Here is a 20,876-nt window from a genome sequence, read left to right on the forward strand (position 1 = left end):
TCGTCCGGGCGGGACCGGCCTTGGGCTCGGTCCCTTTTATTATATACCCTCGGACATCGTTCGTCCGGGCGAGACCGACCTTGGGCTCGGTCCTATTGTTTAATATCCCCGGACGTCGTTTCGTCCGGGGCGGGACTGACCTAGGACTTCAAATTGACTATTATTTTATTGATTTTTTAATTAAATTAAATGGCTTAATTGAGTATATAAAATGAGTGCTTAGAGAGAAGTCAAAACACAAGTTTGACAAGTCACAAGTTAGATTTTCTGATAGTTTTTAGATTCTCTCTAAACACAAGTCATTTTCTAAGCCTCTTTGTTATTTTCTATTATTCTCTTTGTATCTATCTCATGTGTTAAGAATTGCCCACTCTAGTCTAGGTGATTCTAAGGATACTTTGGAAGACTGTGAAGAAAATTGATTATCGGTTCAGTTTCTTGATAATACTCTGCGACAAAAAAGATACAATGGTTAGAGAAACTGAAGGAATAACTCATTCATTCCGCTGCGTATACTGTAAGTATTCTTATAATTTTTTATCTTTGAATTCAATTTTAGAAACATGTTCCAAGTTATCTCATATTAATTTGTTTAATATTAGACCTACATGAAAATAAATAAAGATCATGTATGAGTTTCCAACACTTTCTCTCTCTCCTCAAAATTTTCTTTTCCTTAATCTCTCATTCTCTTCTTCTTTCTTCCTCTCTCTTTCCTCTCTGGTGCGCTACTATTACCGACAACGAACGACTATTTTTCAGCTACCACATATAGACACACACCTATCTAGAATGTGCATAATCCTCCAAACTATCGACCATGCAAGAATCTATAAATATCTCATAAGGATCTCATATATACATTAACAATTTAACTTTTAAAAAATTAACTTTAAAAATCAATATCTAATATAGTTTTTTCAAAATGCCATTAAAAGTTAATAAAACTTAAATATATATATAAAAAACTATACTTAATTCTAAACTTAACTATTTATATGGAAAAAAAATCATATATTTGAAAATTAAAAAAAAAAAAGCAATAAAAACTTTCACAATTCTCATAGAAATTTTAAAAAAAAAATCCATAATTTCCACTAATATATCATATATCCAATACCTACCAAATATATACTCTACATGTACCAAAACCGTAAAAATGTTTTTTTAAAAAAAACATATGGAATGTAAATTTCCTAATGATTTTTGTGAACTGTTGGATTAAAAGGCACCAGTGTTTATTGACGCCCCATTAACCCCACCACATATCCATAATTCCCCTTTTTTTTTTATTCTTCCGTTGACAAAGCTAATGATGTCAATTTTTTTAGATTAAATATCCATGGATTTAATTAGTTTTTAATATACAAATGTGGAAGAGGAGACAAATCTTAAAAATAGCATCTGACTGACACTGTAACCGTTACTATTGCTTTATACCTAGAATCTAGCTAGTTTTCCTTCCTAGACTATTTTAACAACATAAACATGCAATAAACAAATTAAGAAAATTATTTATTTGAAAGAAAAAAAACAGCTGGTTCATAGTCTCAGTTACTTTTTTTTTTTTGGAAAATAAAATCACCAAATTTCTAATAAAGCAACTTCAAGTCTCTCTCACTAATGAATTAATTTCCGTTATAAAAACTTCTTGGAGGAATACAGTTGGAATATTTCCTTTTTCTTTTTAATTTTGAAATACTACTAAAACTGTTCCATACAACAGACTAATTTTGTGTCTACTTCTCAGAATATAAATAAGTGCGTTTTTATTTATTTAAATTATTTTTTTACTTGGACATAAACAACACAAACTCCTGTAGAGATAGATTGTAATGGTACTCGTTGCGCACACAGATCATAATACACTAAAACTTGTTTATTTGACAATGGCATATAATACCATATATTATTCTGTATTTTTTTTATTCTTAAAAAACGTTTGACCGTTGTATTGTCTCAGTGGATATCAAGAAAGGATAAGTAGTGCTACAATAGAAAAATCGCAAAAGTCTGAGATATATTCTATCAGGAGATCACAAAAACCACTTAAATATTTTTTATAAAAGTAATCATTTATAGTATATATAAAAGAAAAAAGAGAAAAAAGTAGAATTATTGGGTAATTATTAAAATTTGGAACCAAATTGAGTAAAGGCTTGAATTACCAGTCCGGCATACCAACACGTTCTTGGCAACTCACTTACTGAGTTTTCCATCCATACCAAACCATTAAATTTCTTCCTTCAAATAGCCAAAAAACCCTTTTCAGGTTTCTCCGTGTTTCTTCCATTTCCCTCTCTTACCATCGTTTTTAAGATCGGCCCACTTTCACAAATCGTCTCATCTCATCTGGGTTCTTATCATTTTTTTTTTATATAGAGCTTGAAGTAACAGAGGAAGGGGACCATGGATGCTATTTCTCAGTGGCAAAAACAATGGTTCGATTACATCCACTACCTCCGTCAAGAGGTATGTTAAATGTTACATCTTTTCTCTGATTTTACAATAAAGTTGTATTTTGTTTATAAAGATGATTGTTTTAGATAGTCTTTTTTTATATAAATACATGGAGTTTAAATATTATGAAAATATGTCGATTTTTGTACCGAAGATACTGGTAGTATAATTATTGTGAGTATTGTTATAAGGCGCCACAATATTGTTAAATGTTTAAAATGACTTACGAAGTTGTCGGCTGTTTTGAGAAGGGATTCTTGGACGATCAGTTTGTGCAGCTAAAGAAACTGCAGGATGAGAACTCCCCTGATTTTGTTGTTGAGGTTGTTTCTCTCTTCTTTGAGGACTCTCAGAAACTCCTCACCAACATGGCTAAGGCTTTGTGAGTTTCTTCTTTTTCTTTTCTCTCTCTCTCTCTCTCTCTCTCTCTCTTTGTGTTTAGTTATTATTTAATTATGTTCAATGGGCCATTCTCACTTTTGTAGTGAACAAAAAGTGGTGGACTTCAAACAGGTAGATGCCTACGTTCATCAGTTCAAGGGCAGTAGTGCAAGGTATATACACTTTTTTTATATTTGCATTTGATTTTTTTATTTGATTTTGTTTCTTTTCTCTATGATTTGGTTCTAGATAACTTTCAGAAACATTCCTATATGTTATATATTCCTTTGGAAGCTGTAGTACATAATTGACTAAAATTTATGCTGCTAGGAAAATCTGTCTAATGATTGCGTTCCATAGCATTTGGAATGGTAAATTGGTTTTATTATTATTATTATTATTGTTTTTTTAGTGCTTGAAACCTGATTAAATATGTGGTCTTATGATCAACAGTATTGGAGCAATGAGACTAAAGAATGTATGCGTTAACTTCAGAAATTACTGTGAGGCTCAGAACGTAGAAGGGTGAGTTCTGCTTTTAACTTTTCTTGCTGGGTTTTTAGTTTTTCTGTAGACAAATTTATATTTGGCCAATTAAGATTTGAAAACTTATTCATTTTTTTTATTGGACATACTTGTATTGGAAATGATTTTGGTTAGTTATGATGATTCACTTCACTTATCATCGACCAATAAGAAAATCCAAAATCCACTAGGTTGAGTACTTGTGTTATGGCTTTCAAAATGATGCAATGATTTATTCTTTCCCTTGTAATATTTTCTGGAAAAAGTCCTAGCGTTAGTGCCCTCTTTGGTGTTATTGTTGATGAAACCAAAATCTTCAAATGTGAGTGTTAGACTGTGGACTTGTTATAGGGTTACTGAATGTTGTAAAATACCTAGACTGTGAGATGTGTAATGTGCATGCTTCTCTAGTTATTAGTCAATTGTTCGAAAGCTCGTGCTTTTTGACCTGTTTGGACTCAAGTTTGCTCGGACTGTTCTGTTGCGTCTTTTTTTTACTTTTTATCTAAATTTTCGGGGCAACTCTATCTCATTTCAGTCACTTGTTTTGTAGTGACTCGTATATTAACTTTGTTTGCTACTTGGCTAGACAATAAGCTTTTTGGATGGATATAAATTTAATTTATTTTATTCCTAAAGTGATTCAATCACTTTTTCAAATAAAAAAAACCCCTAGATTTCAATATTGAAAGGGAAGTAGCTTAAGGTTTTATTTAACTCCATGTTGATGTCTTTATACATGAAAAATGTTGTATAAATCTGCTTCTTCCTCTATTTAGACATATTAGACTTGAAAATGGAGTTTCATAATTGAGTATTAAACCATTCAATTAAGCTAATAATTTTGGTTTTCTTATATCTCATTATTTTTCACTGACGAATTCTTAACTTTTGTGCAGTTGTTTGAGATGTTTGCAGCATGTACAACAAGAATGCTCTGTGTTGAAGAACAAGCTTGAGAAATTGTTCATGGTAAGTACATGAAAATGATTTGTTGAATCATAACACAGTAACATATTCACATCTTGACTGATCTTTGTACTAGTTTCGAGATTTGCTCTCTTTTTTCATATACATGTGTGTATATTTCTGGTTACTGTAGCTGGAGCAACAGATAGTGGCAGCTGGTGGAACAATTCCTGTTCTAGAATAGATAAACTCTACTGGGTGTGACTTGTCTGCTTGAGAAAACGCCAAGAAACTCTGATTTAAGTGTGTAGTTTTTAAGATGCATCCTTCTTGCTCATACAGAAGCTCCACAGGATTTTGTCCAAGACCTTGTTTGAGAGACCAGCTTTTTTAGCGTAAATTATCAGTTTATACCGTATAGAGTCAGTCTGAGTCAGTCAATAGTAGTTTGGTAGTAGTCTATAATTGTGTGATCATACTATATATTTATATATGTGACCTTGGTATGCAATGGTGTTTGGTATTCCTCTATTTTGTAAGACACATCAAGTTGTGTAACTTCTTTATGAGATGAAATCTTCTTTGGTTAATTACTTTTGAGCACTTACATCTTCTTATGTGCATTCTTCTACAAAGTTTTTGCTCAAATGTTTCCCATTTGCACCCTCCATGTTACACTTACATACACACACAGATACATATACATATACATATACATCTCAATGATAATGGTTGGGGGACCACTTGGAATATAGACCCTGGTATTATTAACTTAAATTCATTGAGTGATCCAAACTTAAACTTTACAAGTTTTCCATGATACCAAGTTGATATTATTCTTAAACTCCCCCATTATTTAGTGTTAGTTAAAATGGTAGCCAAATGGCCCAACCTTTCGCTTAAAGAAAACTTCAGCTTGGGGCAACACTGTATCATCATTAAAACTATACGTAGAATCTTTTCCCATTAAACACAAGATAAATAGCTTATGAGACAATTAATTCCTTTCATTCATGCCCTTGCTCATGATTTGTTGACTGTTGACTGTTGATTTTACCTTGCATAGGACAATGTTTCTTGAGTTGTTTTGCTCTTCCAAATCTATATTATTGAGTGAACAATGATGTGAAACTCAAATAAATATGCACGGTATCATTTTGAGGACATAGATAGAGTAGTGATTAGATACAAAGTTTATAACCCTAGCTAGCATATAACTACAAGAAAGTACTTCACAAAGGTTAGTAAGTTACAAAAGGAGTGTGTAGCTGGATGAAAATGACATCTCGAGTTACATAAATGTATGCATATGCATGCCGCTGGTTATGGAAGGGGAAGATTTGCCGTCCAAAGAATATGTAACTCCATAATAGAAAAAGGTCATTGGTACCACATCTACAACCATGAAGTGGGTATTTTTTTTTGGTAGTTGGAGTTGGTGAATTATGCACCCATCCCAATGGAAATACTATCACTATGCCATGGCCCATTTTTAGCTGAGGTTGCTACGCTATTTCTATACCTCACTTCTATCTATTACCTAAACCATAAATTGGGTGAAGAAAACAAAATCCCAATAATAGTAATGCCACCAAAGTTACCACGAAGATAACAATTATGCAGCCTTATAATTTGAGCATAAAAGATTTCTATATTCATGTATAAAAAAATAAAAAAAATCTTTGTTATGTTCGAACTTAGCTCAATGAGATGGTGAAATTGTTGTCTTCACTTGCGAGGAATAAGTAGGCTGCAAGCCAACCAAATGAAGCTACAATTCACTCTCTCAATGAGCTAGGTTCAATCAAAACATTGATTGTTCTTGGCTTTTACCGAAACTAATCCACAAATTCATGAGGTATGAATCGTTTTGTATCATCCTCTTACCTATGTTTTTTGTCAATACATGTAACAAGCCGAAATTCCAAACCTTCTTTCAACCTTCCTCCTCGGAATAAATAATAATTATTATTCTCTCATTTTGGATCTTTTGTTCATTTATTCGTCATCATGGGTTTCTTATCCTGTTACTCTTTTTTGGTAGCACTGACTTTGTAACTTAATTCAAGCATAAATGACTTTGTAAAACACAGTCAGTCAGCTACTAAACAAAAGTTAGTCTAAAACAGCATCTAATGTGAACTAAAAAGAAGTTTCTTTGACTAAATTAGATGACCAATTTTATAGACAGCTTTATTATTTATTTATCTATCTGGGGTAACTTTTTTTCACTCCAAATTAAAGAGCCTTATAGAAGATAATAGTATAAAATAGTGTAGAGGATCAATAGAAGATTGGGAAACAAGTTAACTTTTTTACCAAGCTCTTTGACTCCATGGCGTGGGTTTGTTATGGAGTAATGTGTACCTTCTTTCTTTGGGTCCAAGGAAAAAGAAGAAACTGGAAAATTTCAAGAAAATATGCCAAAATGACAACAAATATGTGTGTCGTTACCTTTTGTTTCAATCTCAGTAACAAAATGAATAAACAAAAATTCCAAAGTTTTTTTTTTCTTCTTTTCTAGCAACACTTATTTTAATAAGGGCTAGCAAAGCCTTAGAAATATATACTTTATCCTTTGTTTTATAAAGTTTGTGTTACTTGAATAGTTTCAACCACATACAGCAATATTATTTTATTTATTTTTTGAAGAAAAGGGGGCGAGGCCAATTTGTTAAAATCTTTTTATAGCAAAATTCAGTGGAAAAGAAAAACTCATGAGAAAAATAAGAGTACTACGTGAAATTATTATTGTTGTTGTCGTCGTCGTACCCTGATTTTAACATGAGTTCACTCACTAAGCTATGGTACAGCTAGCAGGTAAATACGTAGAAAGATAACCAAGTAGAATATCTGATTATTAACCATATGAGTAGCTCGAGATTCATAATGGCTAGATCTAATATTAGGCGTCCAAAATGCATTACAAGCTAAGAGTGAGATGGCTGTCAAATACGAGCTCGGAGTTAGATAGTTGTCAAGTTTGAGCTTGTATGAGATATTCAGCTCGTGAGGATCTAGATATAACGCATGCTCAAGGATCCCAAGAGACTCGGAAATTCTTTATACGCTCATTAATTATTAGACTGTATCATATTTATGTCATTCATTACTCGAGATAGCAGGAACGTGACTATTATGTTATCAAATCATATCTCAATGTAAATATGAATAATCTGTATTAATTATATATCATATGTATAATTACGCGGTGTGTTGACACAGTTACCCAAACTTGGAATTCCTCTATAAATACTGGAATATTGGATAGGGAAGGAGACCATAATTCTGTATTACCGAAACTCTGCCAAAATAGAGAGAGAAACAGTAATAATATTGACTCGTGGACTAAGTGGATTTTAACTACTAAATCACTTTCTGTATTTTTGAGTGAGTTCTGATTATTTTCTTACGGTTTAATATTAAGCCCTAATCTACCCTTTTTATTTCTTAATATCTCGTTGGCGAAAAACTGCGTCAACAATTTATTATTATTATTATTATAATAGCCTGCCCTTTTTATCTGTGTAAATCTATGAACATGTAATAAAATGACAAAGATGTTATATGGATATTTTATTGGCACCAATTTTTCTTTTTATCCTTACTTTTTTTTTTCATGAACCCCGTCAAAATTTAAATTTTCATTAAATGTAAAATAATCCATTTATAAAAAAAATAAAAAATATTTCTTGGCACTTATATTTTATTATTCAAACATTTTTTGAGGTACATTCAATAAATTTCTTATATATACAAATAAATATATTGCTCAACTAAGTGATGAATCAATTTTTTTATATATATTTTGTATAATTTTAATCTCTTAAAACATAATTTAATTTTATAAATGCTATACTAAATACAATAGGGCATGGTTAGTTAAGAAATATTATTTATTATTTAAAATTATTTAAAGAATATACTATGATTTTATTGTCCGTGTTTTCACCATCAGATACGTGGTAATCAGGAGTAATTGGTGACAAGAGAAGTCATGAGGTTCTCGGAGTGTGAACTCTTCCAAGCAACCCGGTCGGGCCAAGACGTGGGCGTCTCCAAGCGAGGCCAAGCCCAGAGGTCTGTCCTTGAGGCGAGGATGTCTCCGAGTGAGGTCATGTCCCAAGAATGCCCTGAGCCAATCTCCAGGTCATGGATGTCTCCAAACGAGGTCATGTCCCAAGGTCTGTTCTCGAGGCGGGGATGTCTCCGTATGAGATCACATCCCGAGAGGCTCTCCTTACTTGCCCATCCCTCGGTCTAAGATTCTAGTCCTCAGACCAGAAGTGGTTGCCAGGTGTCAATCACTACGGGCATGGGCCACCAGAAGATCATCTGACATCTTTTGGTGAGCCTTGATTAGTGGTGTCGAGTTCGTATACTCGACAATCAACATTTCCCACAATGCCGCCTGATATGGGCAAACGTGCACCGTACCCTGACAGTCATAGATATGTTCACCATAAAGTTGGTGTTTAGTTTTTTACAATGAGCCCCGTGTAATACGTCTGGGTCGTAGTCTTTATTAGTGCACTCCTTTTTCGTAGTGCTCAAGAATAATACCCCAAGATAGGAGAAATTGTATTAATGACAAATGATTAACATTAATGATCTCAGTCTCTATAAATAGAGCTGAGATATTTTTTTGTAAGGAGTTCAGATTTTTAGAGAGAGAAACTCTATAATTCAGTGCAATATATACGCTGCATGAGAATCATCATTAAAACTTGCTAAAATAAGTTTCAAACTCATTAAATACCATAGACTTGTAGACTATGACTCATTTATAGACTGAACCACGTAAAATCCTTGTGTTTTTTCGTATAAATTTTTTTATACTCTCTAATTGAATTGATAGCGAAAAAAGCAGACAACATTAATTTCAAAGAATGAGAAATGGAAGCAGAAAAAGTGTCAATTAAATCGCCTTAAGTATTAATACCGTTTAAGGATTATAAAAGCTTATATAGAATATGACCTTCATCTAAGCTTAAACAGAAGGTTATGATCCAGGGACTGCTTTCACAATTGCAATTATTTACTATTATTATTAGCTGAGTTAGAGAGGACTAAATAGCAAAATAATCGAGGTGGACAAAGGACAAGAGGGACCCGCACCTAGCTGTCACCCACCCGCATATCACAGTACAACTCCGCCTCTTTCCTTCTGATGATTTTTAACACCACTTCACTCCTTACGTGGCAACTCCATTGGTTAAATGACATTTACTACTTCTGTTCTTCTACCACCTGCCTGTCACTCTAAAGTAAACCAACACACCACTTTTGCTTCGTTGGCTTCGCTTATTTTCCTTTACTTTTTTACTCTTCCACGATGGTCACGTGATCCCAACTCCGAACCACCGACCCATACCTGCTGAGCTGTTCTCCGAACCTGACACTCTTTATACCACGTAGGCTCGGACAACCGTTTGCTCCATTTCCCAAACCCCAATAAACAAACATTAAAATACATTAATAAATAAATAAAAATAAGAAAAATATATCAGTGTCTTCTTCCAGACTCTGTAAAAAAACAAGCGCCTTGTTTGAGAAGCCAAAATAATGAAAAAGCAGAGACATTGAGCATCAGAAGTAAGCGAGCAGCAACAAAGATTCAGACGAAGTTTCTTCCTTTCCAAGCCAAAATCCATTACTCTAATACTTTTATAGCTCTTCTCTTTCTCTTTTTCTCTTTTTGTCTATATATGTATGTATGTAAATATATAGTCACTCTCTATAAACTTGTTAGCAGAGATTTTGATACTGTTACCACTTACCAGTCTAGCCATTAAAGCATTCACGTTGTACCCCACGAGAAATCGGGAGGTTTTTCTCACGGGAAAGCATTTTTTTTTCTCCACCTCTCCTTGACCCTTTTCTCCAAAAAGCTCAATCTCTGTCTCCCTCTATATAAAAAACCAGAGATCTCTTCCTTCTTTCAACGAACTTTGAATCTCAAGCTTTTTTTTTCTCTTTTCTTTTGCTTTTCTGTATCTCTCAGTCTCTAATGGCGAAACAGAGGAGTTTGGGAGTTGGGTTTCTTCGAGGATGGTGCTTGGTATTCTCCCTCTGTTTGTTTCAATGTAACATGATCACCTTCGCCATTCTCGACCCACTTGATTTTTTGGCTTTGCAATCGATTCGAAAAGCTCTCCATGACTTGCCTGGCTCGAGTTTCTTCGCTTCCTGGGATTTCACTTCCGACCCATGTAACTTCGCCGGCGTTTACTGTGATGCCGAAAAGGTAATTTCTCTCAATCTCGGCGATCCAAGAGCTGGTTCTCCGGGTCTCACAGGTCGGGTTGACGCGGCAATAGGTAAGCTCTCTGCATTAGCCGAGTTCTCGATCGTTCCGGGTCGAGTCTATGGTCCACTACCGCAGTCAATCTCTCAATTGAAAAATCTAAGGTTCCTCGCCATCAGCCGGAACTTCATCTCCGGCGGGGTACCGGCGACACTGGGTCACCTCCGCAATCTCAGAACTCTTGACCTGAGCTACAACCAGCTCGCCGGAGAAATCCCACGCAGCATAGGAACCTTACCGGAGCTCACAAACCTCATTCTCTGCCACAACCGCATCTCCGGTTCGATTCCTCCATTTCTTTCTCAATCGCTGACCCGACTCGACCTGAAGCACAACAGTCTTACTGGTTCGCTGGCTCCGAGCTCCCTCCCACCTTCCCTACAGTACCTCTCTCTGGCGTGGAACAAGCTCTCCGGTTCAGTGGACCGCGCACTGAGCCGGCTCGACCAGCTGAACTACCTAGACTTGAGCTTGAACCACTTCACGGGTGCAATCCCGGGTCGGATATTCACATTCCCAATCACTAACCTTCAATTGCAAAGGAACCAGTTCACAGGCTCAGTCGAACCGATCGACCAAGTTACGATCCCGACCGTTGATCTGAGCTTCAACAGTTTTTCGGGTCAAATCTCACCGTTGTTCTCGACCGTACAGAATCTCTACCTCAACAATAACCGGTTCACGGGTCAAGTACCGGCTAGTTTCGTTGACCGGTTACTAGCTGCTAGCATACAAATACTGTACTTGCAGCATAATTTTTTAACTGGGATTCAGATTAATCCGACGGCTGATATTCCTTTGAGCAGTTCGTTGTGTCTTCAATATAATTGTATGGTACCGCCCGTACACACACCTTGCCCCTTCAGGTCCGGGAAACAGATTACAAGGCCTACATCTCAGTGCAACGAGTGGAAAGGGTAAATCTGGAAATTCATGTTGATCTCCAGGGGTATAATGGGAATTCAAAGTTAAAACGGTTTTTTTTTTATGGGCATTATTATCATTAAACTAATATGAGTCCTTTTGTTGTGGGATTCTTTTTAGTATTCATTTTATTTATTTATTGAAATTTTTGTCTAAATTTGTGGGTACAAATGTTGATGAAGAATAAAATTTTGTGGATACTTGAGAAAAATAGTTAATTAATAGCTATGAATCCAGGGGGTTATTTTTATATTTTGGGGCAGGAAAGGAAACGATGGTGTATATTAATATATGGTTGGTTTTTAATATATGATAATTAATACATCTATTATATATTGAAGTGTTTACCATTTAGCTTTTGATTCTAGCTCAAAAGTTGTCTCTTCATTTACTTCTTCAGCAGAACTCTAAAAACACTTTTTGTGTTTCTTTAGTGGCTATGTCAGTTTTACAGTGCACGAGAGAGTAATGCTGATAGTATCTCTTGACTTGAGTTGATCATTGAGCTTTTAAATGAGATAGGTCAAATCTTATCAAGCTCTAAAATTTTAATAAGTCATGGCAATTTCTACTCTTTTTTTATCAAGTAAAACCCTAAAATTCCACTCAATAATATTACGGACAAAATTTTGTACAGTGTTCTCTGATAAGCCACAGACAACAAATCACTACCAAAAAAAAATAGAAATAAAAGTCAATGAAATCAGTGACATACAAGTTAACAACTAACACACAAGGGAAATTCCTAAAAAAAAAAATTAAAATCCAAACAAGCAGCAATAAACATAAAACAACATGAACAAAAAAATAACACTATAAATAATATTAAACATCCAAAAAAGACCACCATAGATATACCACCAAACAAACAAAATGAACCTCAACTATACTCGATGAGGAGAGTAGCCCAATCCCATCAGCCACCACCAATCTATAAACCCATCCAAATGTGGAGCCCCACTAGAGTCACAAACCTAAAGATCCGCAACCTGCCAAAATCCCGACCAGCCTGCAATCCTTTGGAAAAAATGACACTAGATTTTGCACTGCTATGGCTAAGATACATATCTAGCTGGTGGGAAGGGGAAGCCCACTCACCGCCAAAGTTGCGGTGAGATCCACGCCCATAGAAATGCAACCCCAAAATGCCACCGTGAGAAAACCTACCTAAAAGAGTAGCAAATGCACCGCCTCCTCTTATGCCCGTTGCTAGAGATGTCAATTGGGTGAGGTCGGGGGTGGCTCCCCCACTCTCACTCCATGTCGGGGTTGGGAGCTCCAATAGCCCCAACGAGTACCCATTTAATTAAAAAAAATTGATAAAATAAATTAAATTAAATTATTAAGAAATATAAACGGGGCGGGTACCCACATATTTGAGGGCGAGGCGAGTTAAATTGACATCCCTACTCATTGCACCTACACACAAAGAGGTCCCCATAGGCCAAAGCACTACCAACATGCACACTAATACAAGCAGTGCTTTCGGGAAGAAGAAGAAAATATAGAGTTATTTTAAGGAAAAGTGGAAGAGTCTTGAGATTTATTAGAGAATAATGTTATCAAGCTTCTTAAGGATACAAAGCTTGATGGCAATTCCTACTTTAAATTTGGGAATGATTGAGGAATAAAATATATTTGTTCATTCTCAAACCAATATGATATAATCAAATGACTTTCTAAGTAGGACTTAAATTCGTCAAATTAGTTTTAAAATTTTAATTTAATAAACAACTCTTATTATTTCATTAAATGTGTATATCAAATAAATTGAAAAACCATATTATCACTATTGGAACATAATTTATCAACTGTAGGTTATTTACTATATTAAACCCAAAAGTTGTTCACAGATAAATATTCCTTCAAATTCATATTATTGTTCATAGTGAATGTTGAAATGCGTACCGATATTGACTGTTTTTTTAAGGTTAAAGGGGAAAGAAAAGAGTACTAAAATAAAATGAATCATGGCAAGTAAAAATGAAGTTAGGCAAAACAATTGTATTGGCTGCCGAGACTTATCTCTCCGTCTCCCAAATGCAACTAATGTTCATCAAAATCTTGAGTGTTCCAACCATAAAAAGGCTGAAATGCTTATTTTCCATGGTGGAGTTCTTTTCATTTTTTCCATTTTGGGGACTCCAATGATGGTCCTATGTGCTTTTCAGCTTTTTTATTTTATTTTTTATGCACGAGTATTTTGATTTTTGTGGATGTAAATAATCATCTTTGGAGCCAGCTACTTCATCTATCATGAACTTGTTTGTAGGTTTCACCCACCTCAAAAGGTAGGCCAAAATAATATCTGCATCTTGTTATTGTACAATAAAAATAATTGCATTTTCAAATAATATAGTTTGATTTTGGTTTGAATGGTAAATTTGGATGAACACTAAACTCTCTAGTCATCTTTGCCTTTCTTTATGTGCCTTCTAATCCAAGACATGCATGCACATGACAACGAGGGTGAGATTAGGTGGGGGTTGGATATTATATAGCTATTTGTGGCATTGGCACATGGATGAGACCGAAGGCAGCTAGCGAATGGGTCAATCCAAATATATATATATATATATTTATATAAAATATATACATCTATATAGTACACTCTGGATTGTTTCGTGTGGCTCTTGTGTATATATAAATAAATATAAATATTTTCCTCTATTCTATTCAGTACAAATGAATGAATTCATGGCGAGAACATTTGGCTATCCAAAGTCAAACTCATATTTTTAGTCTACACTACAGTGTAACCATTTCTAGTGGGCAACCTGTGTAGTCACCACAATTATATGCAATCTCTTACACTATATTTAAGATAATGGAATGTTAATTGGATGAGGACAAATAGAAAAGAATGAAATGGTTGGTAGATTATTTGGCTTGGTGGAGAAATAAGAGGTCCTTAACAAATATTTATATTTATATACATATATTTTTAAATTAGATTTTATTATAATTAAATTTGGTTCCAATATACTTACTCTCCTTCCTAAAAACTCAATCCTCCATGTTTTTCTTCTTCCTACCAAACATAAGCAACATAATTTGTTACTTGTAATGAAAATTATATTTGGTCACCGAATATGTTAATTTACTAATGATTATCTAGAAAATTATTAAAAGAGAGGTGGGTAAGTATAGAAACATATTAATTGGGAAAGTAAGATATTTAGGAGCAAATAAAAGTCAATAATAGTGTTTTATAGTACACGAGGGGGCCGACAGTGACTGCTAATTATTTAATAATTAAGTTACTAAAAAGAGAGCCTGCTAATGATGATATGTTTAAGCTTCATATCCTCACGTCTCTTCGGCCTTTTTTGCGAAACCTAGTTCCCCAAGAAGTTTGTCCCGCTACTTTCTAATCTTAATTTAATAATCATTCATTCTTACTCTTAGTCTTAGGGCCCCCTCACATTTCTATCTTCTCAAGGTTCACCTCTCATTATATGTCAATGTTTTTATTCAATATATCTTCTAAGAATGGCCACTTGTTTCTAAATGGTCCCACTAAACTGGAACTTCTGAACAGACACCCTTTTCTCTCTTTTTCCTTTTTACTTTTTCTTTTCTTGGCTAGAACGGCTCCTTTGGCCGCATCATGAAAGACGACACTTATTTTACATTATCTCTTTCCTATTTATAAGTATATGTATGTATGCATACAGTTGTGAACGTATATATACGAATATTAAGTATTGACTGATTACCCTTGGCTTTAGATTGTAAAGAAATATTTAAGTTTCCTCACTCCAATTAAAATGTCGTACTTATGTGAACCAACATAGCAGAAATCTTCTTTTATCTGATGCATTTATTTATGAATTTACTACAACGTGAAGCACGATACCGATTGTTGCATTAAGTGATTATTTATGTACAAGGCATAAACATTTAATAAACTGTTCTTAAATTCCAGCAACCAAGCCTTACTGATCATTTAAACAACTTGAACTACTACAACTAATAATCTCCCGTTCTTATATTATCCTGAAGAAAGATTCAAGATTCGCACCTTTAACACCATACCCTGCCTGTCTTCTTAAAGGAAATATCTCCTCCGAACTCTTTTCTTGCTCAACGGCGAAGGAGTTTCTCCGTTACCAGGGAATTCCCATTTGACGACATCTCCATCCCAAGAAGAGCTTACCAGCATAGGGTAATAAGGGTGCCAACTACAATCTCGTACGGGTGACTTGTGATGCTTGAGCGTCGCAACTTGTGCTCCAGTTACCTGTAAGAAAATAAGAAGTAACCCGTGAGGAGAGAACACTATGGATGTAGAGGCAAGGCATCATCATTCATCACACAATAAAGTTTTAGGTTGGCAGCACAAGCTATACTTGGCCATTATTGTGCATTGAGATCAGGTTACCTGGTTTGTTGGGAACATTTACTAAAACTGACACATGTGAATTTAAATTTTCTTCCAATAAAAGATTGGTTACTCGCTTGATATATTTTAGGTAAAAGTATTATTGTAGCAAATATTTAAAGAAGCAACAAGCAAGTGACCAATTTCTATGAAAAGTACATGAATAATAAAGAAAAAATATGGCATCCCCAGATTTTTCCCACTTTTTCTCACCATAATGTTTTTGGCAATAAAACAAGAAAAATACTTCAGAATAACAAAAAAACAGTGTAAACTGTTACTACGTACCAAATCATATATAAAAACGCAGGAATTGTGAGATCCTGTGTAGATGTACTTCTGACCAGTGCTGCAATTATTAAGGACCAGAAATATGTCAATCAAATTAATAAATATTCTCACCAGTCCTGCCAAAAGAAGAGCAAATTGTGGCAGCCACTGACAATATAATTTGGCCGAAATTAGTTTAAATGTTTGAACCTATTGAGTATTCAGCATCAGAAAATAGCCTGTAGACTTCAAATAATAATAATAACAACAATATTAATGATTATGATTATTGCTTACCTATATGCTGGTGAGAAGTAGCAGCGGATAAGTGTACGCAGGACTGAATGACCTCTATACGTAAAGATTGATTGATCACACGGGTGTTTTACATCCTTTGCTTGGGGTGGATAGTCCATCCATCTGTAGTCCCATTCATAATTCCTATACGCTGGATTGCTGAAAATACAAAACGGGAAGGGAAAATAGGTTGGACTACGAGTTCTCATTAAATGGAAAGAAAATTGTAAATTACATATTTTTTTCGAGAATATATACATAAATATGTACATAACCCTTTTTCTAAGAGGGCAGAGCTGAGTTCAGTGAAACAGATTAACACGCTCAAATTATATATCATTGCATGGCAATATCTTCTCAATATTCCCTGTTCGTATATCCCCTGATAGTTTGACTTATAACTCCCATTGTAGATGGTAACATATGAGATTTGCATCCAAATAGCAAGAAACCTAATCCTATAATTTCCTTGAAGAAGTTACCAATAATACAATCAAGATCAAAGATAGTATCAGAAGCTTCTTAGACAGAATAAAGATTTCAGGATGTAAGCATACCTAATAGTAGAATTAGAGGACATTCCCCTGATATCCCAAAGTTTAATGGCCTGATCTTTACCATTTGAAATGAGATAACGACCATCTCCCCTACTGTCGATGAAGGTAATACCTTCCAGGTGTCCTGTCAAGACCCCTGCTGGTTTCCCGTTAGCATTAAAGCAACGCCTGTCCCAGACCTACACAAAGCTAAACATTATCCTCAATTTTACACCACCTTCTACTCATGATGGAGCTGACATGTACCCAGCATGCTAACTAAAACACATTTGAAATTATAGCAAACCCAGCACAAGACTTGGGTATAGGATCATAGTGTAGAAATAGACAGATTGCTACAAGTGAATGTGATTCTCATATCACAACAATATCCATTCAATACAAGTAAAATGTACAACAATATAGTTCCTTCAAAAATATAACTACAGTTTACAAGACCATAAGGCTTGAGCAAGGACCATGATCACCCACCAAAACCTTGAAGATCATTACAATATTCATCTTTGGAGAGGCAAACCGATCCTAAACAAGCATCATAATTATCATGATTGGTGAAACAATCCAATGCTAAACCTTTTCCCAAACTCTTCAAGTCAATTTATGCAGGTCATCAAATATTTTACCTAAGTTGAAACTTGAATGCCACAAAGTATTTTAGACTGGTATCCCCTATAAGATTAATAGTCTTTATCAAATACTAGAAATTTTTGGTAGAATTGGTAACGGCCTTCTCTACCAAAACTTTAGTTAAACCCATGACCCACAAAATTCAGCCAAACCCTAAACTTACATGGGACGCTGCGAATCTTGGTGCAACATGCGTTTTCTTTTTTCAAGGGAAAACTCATAAATATGCATATGAAAAGAAAAAGAAAAAAGGAAATATTTTTGCTATATTCACCTTACAGAGAGCATCGTCACTCCCTGAATATATAAGATGACCACTTTCATCAGCAAAACATACAGTGTTCACGTCTGACTGCAAAATGAAAGACATACAAAAGGGTAATCAGCCATTATTTAGGACCCTACAATGAAATAAAATACACAAACATTAACTTGGAAAAACAATGCCCAACATAAATGATTAGATGCAACACAAATGAAGAAAAAACACATAAACTGAGTCGAAGATTCTACACTAAGTTTGTGATGACAAACTATGCCAACAAAAAACAATAAAAAGAAAAATATACTAAAGACTTCTACGATTTGGCTATATACCGAGTGTGCCCGAATCCGAAGGGATTGCTTATTTGCATTAAGATCGTAAACGTAAATGGAATCATCACTACTTCCAGCAACAAGTTCTCTTCCATCAGTCGAAAATTTCACAGAAAAAATACCAAATGAATAACCTCCGTCATCATCAGCGGAAAAATCCAAACCTTCATGTATTTCCTGCATAACAAATAAGCATTTTAAATTTAAAAAAAGGTAAGAGAAATCCAGTGTTTAAATGAAATTTAATAAAAGCCAAAGCAATCATTTGCAATTGCATTCTTGCAACAGTAACTAGTTAAAACGCCAATGACAGCAAAATTCATTTTTCTTTTAATGACAAATTAGGATATTATTGTCCAAATAAATTATAATCCATACAGTAACGTTTGCTAGTGACTCTGTTTCAGCAGACCCCACGTTAACAATATGGACAATAGGTGACATGCTGGCATAAACCTGCAATACCAGAACACAAGTCCGTTAAATTCAAGATAAGATCATAGATAGATATCAACATAAAAACATGTATACTCAATAACACCTTGAGAATTATCCTCAAATCACTTAAAGATATGTGAACAAAATGAGATTACCAACACGTAGCAAAAAGCATACAAAAGTAGAGCCATGTAGATGGAAATCAAGATTTTGTTACCAATAATTTTGTCCTAGTTCCCAGCAACCATAAATCTCATGTATAAAACAAAACGCATTTCAAAATTACGAAGAGCAAAAACACCAATTATACATGAAATACAAATGAAATTATACAACTTACCAGATGACGTTGATCTGAGGAAAGAGATGTATCAGTAATAGTCCATCGCAAACTTTTGGCAACAATGTTTTTCTGCACTTTCCAGCCTTTGTCCACGTTGTATACTCTAATATTACTTCCCTGCAATTTGCAAATGTATATTCTTTCAGAATGCTAGGTAGGACTTGAAAATTCCCTAGAAGAATGAATGGATAAAAAATTTAAAATTCCAACATCAAATTTTCAGTAATGGAATCTACAACAAATCTCAAATGTTACTTGTTTCTGTCATTTTGTCTCAGCTAGCTTGCCAGAGATACAAGCATCTATAGGATACAAGTCTTTAATTCCACATTTGGCAGATTTAAAACTTTCTTTTCTGGCATTAGATAAAATACCTGGAATCCAGCTACAAAAAGAGAACCATCTGCAGAAAACTGAGAGACATATGCCCGGGAATTCATTTGGTCAACAAGCCATGGACCATTAACTGGCAAATATCTGCTTAAAACATGACAACAATCTGCAGATGAGAACCTTCCTCTTCCGGAATAATTACCTTCTCGACGTGCCAGCATCTTTACTGTGGACACTTGCTGCTCCCTCCTCCCAGGTTCAACATGGCTTAGCAACTCATGAGGTCCTGATCTTAACTTTGTAATCTGGGCTATCTCATGGTCTAGAACATTTAATGGTCTGGTGGATCTTTGACTGCTACTGACTTCTGGGATGATTTTCTCACCATCACAGACATCAGGCTCTAACTCCAATCTACTCATTGAATAACCCATGTCATCAACGTCTGCAACTTCAGCTGTAACATACATCTCAATAAGACCAAAGAGAATATTTGCTAGAACAAAATTACGCAAAATGAAGTTGAACCTTCATATCACTCCCACGTGTGTTCCAGCCATTTGAATTCTACAAAGCCAAGTCATAGAACACCCATAAGAAAAACAATGAGAACCCAATACAAATACTACGAATATTTATAATAGCCATTCATCCAATTCGCATTTAGGTTAATGAAAATCAAATCAAACAAACAAATAAATAAATCTCATTACACTCGTCACTGACTAAAAGCTTTTATTTTCATTTTTTTCCCTTTAAACTCTATAAAATTGTTGCAGTGACAGTGAGTTAATTGAAGAAAATTGTTTGGACTTCCTGCTACATGACTTGAAACTGAAAATACTGCATTTTCCCAGGAAAATTCTGATTTTTTTATTTTATTTTCATCCGAAACAAACAGAAGATAACAAAAAGCAACTTCCCAATACCCTCAACAGTATCAGAACATCAGACATATACCTCACCAACGCCCCAAAAAAATCATAAAAAAAATCTGTATCACATAACCTAACCATTTCAAAATCAAATCAATAAAACCTATAAACAAATGAGTTTCGTGACTATATAATTAAATAACTATATATCACAAAATTAAACAACTCACCAATTAGATAGCTGAGAAATGAAAATTAGAAAGAAAAGAAAATACAAAAAAAAAAAAAAAACAACAAATTCAAGCTAGTCAGCCACTCAAACAAACCACAAAAATTAAAATAGTAGAACGTTCGAGCACAAGGAAAATAAATTTTAGGAAAACTTACCTGTTAAAATTATGAAACTAAATTTGCTGTCGGTCTCAAAATTTCTTCGGTTTACATAGGACGAGACGAGTAGATAATATAATCTAGATATATAGTAGCGGGTAAAGAGTATAATTTATTTGTTTGTTTATTAAAAATTAAATAATAATAATATAATAATAATAGGGGGAGGGACTATTGTGAAAATTTATTATGGGGATTGGAATGGGGTACCAGGGAGCGGAGAGTTGAGGATTGGGCTCCACTTCTTTGTTTCAATTAC

General features: G+C 34.5%; 3 protein-coding genes across 5 annotated transcripts; 2 read left to right on the plus strand and 1 right to left on the minus strand.

Moving 5' to 3' along the window:
- The first annotated feature begins 2,022 nt into the window (after window positions 1-2,022).
- On the plus strand, window positions 2,023-4,865 carry LOC133792531 (histidine-containing phosphotransfer protein 1-like). Of its 2 annotated transcripts, XM_062230447.1 has the most exons (7): window positions 2,023-2,272; window positions 2,383-2,472; window positions 2,712-2,842; window positions 2,946-3,014; window positions 3,295-3,366; window positions 4,266-4,338; window positions 4,469-4,865. In XM_062230447.1, exons 2-7 carry the CDS (start codon window positions 2,410-2,412, stop codon window positions 4,517-4,519), a joined length of 459 nt encoding a protein of 152 aa, XP_062086431.1. In that variant the 5' UTR covers window positions 2,023-2,272; window positions 2,383-2,409; the 3' UTR covers window positions 4,520-4,865. The 2 variants fall into 2 exon arrangements, with proteins under 2 accessions (XP_062086431.1, XP_062086426.1); XM_062230442.1 differs by having other exon boundaries at window positions 2,025-2,472.
- A 4,897-nt stretch (window positions 4,866-9,762) lies between these two features.
- Window positions 9,763-11,839, plus strand: LOC133792543 (probably inactive leucine-rich repeat receptor-like protein kinase IMK2). Its single transcript, XM_062230453.1, has one exon. It carries the CDS (start codon window positions 10,286-10,288, stop codon window positions 11,501-11,503), a length of 1,218 nt encoding a protein of 405 aa, XP_062086437.1. The 5' UTR covers window positions 9,763-10,285; the 3' UTR covers window positions 11,504-11,839.
- A 3,461-nt stretch (window positions 11,840-15,300) lies between these two features.
- On the minus strand, window positions 15,301-20,745 carry LOC133792551 (LEC14B protein). Of its 2 annotated transcripts, XM_062230464.1 has the most exons (11): window positions 20,615-20,743; window positions 19,881-19,919; window positions 19,394-19,809; window positions 19,017-19,136; window positions 18,617-18,694; window positions 18,239-18,415; window positions 17,916-17,993; window positions 17,015-17,193; window positions 16,458-16,616; window positions 16,179-16,239; window positions 15,301-15,749 (listed from the first exon to the last, which is right to left on the minus strand). In XM_062230464.1, exons 3-11 carry the CDS (start codon window positions 19,784-19,786, stop codon window positions 15,558-15,560), a joined length of 1,437 nt encoding a protein of 478 aa, XP_062086448.1. In that variant the 5' UTR covers window positions 19,787-19,809; window positions 19,881-19,919; window positions 20,615-20,743; the 3' UTR covers window positions 15,301-15,557. The 2 variants fall into 2 exon arrangements, with proteins under 2 accessions (XP_062086448.1, XP_062086444.1); XM_062230460.1 differs by having other exon boundaries at window positions 19,394-19,919; window positions 20,615-20,745.
- Window positions 20,746-20,876: the final 131 nt, after the last annotated feature.

This window comes from Humulus lupulus, chromosome 1 (genome assembly GCF_963169125.1).
Source record: "Humulus lupulus chromosome 1, drHumLupu1.1, whole genome shotgun sequence".
In the NCBI taxonomy this organism is placed as follows: domain Eukaryota; kingdom Viridiplantae; phylum Streptophyta; class Magnoliopsida; order Rosales; family Cannabaceae; genus Humulus; species Humulus lupulus.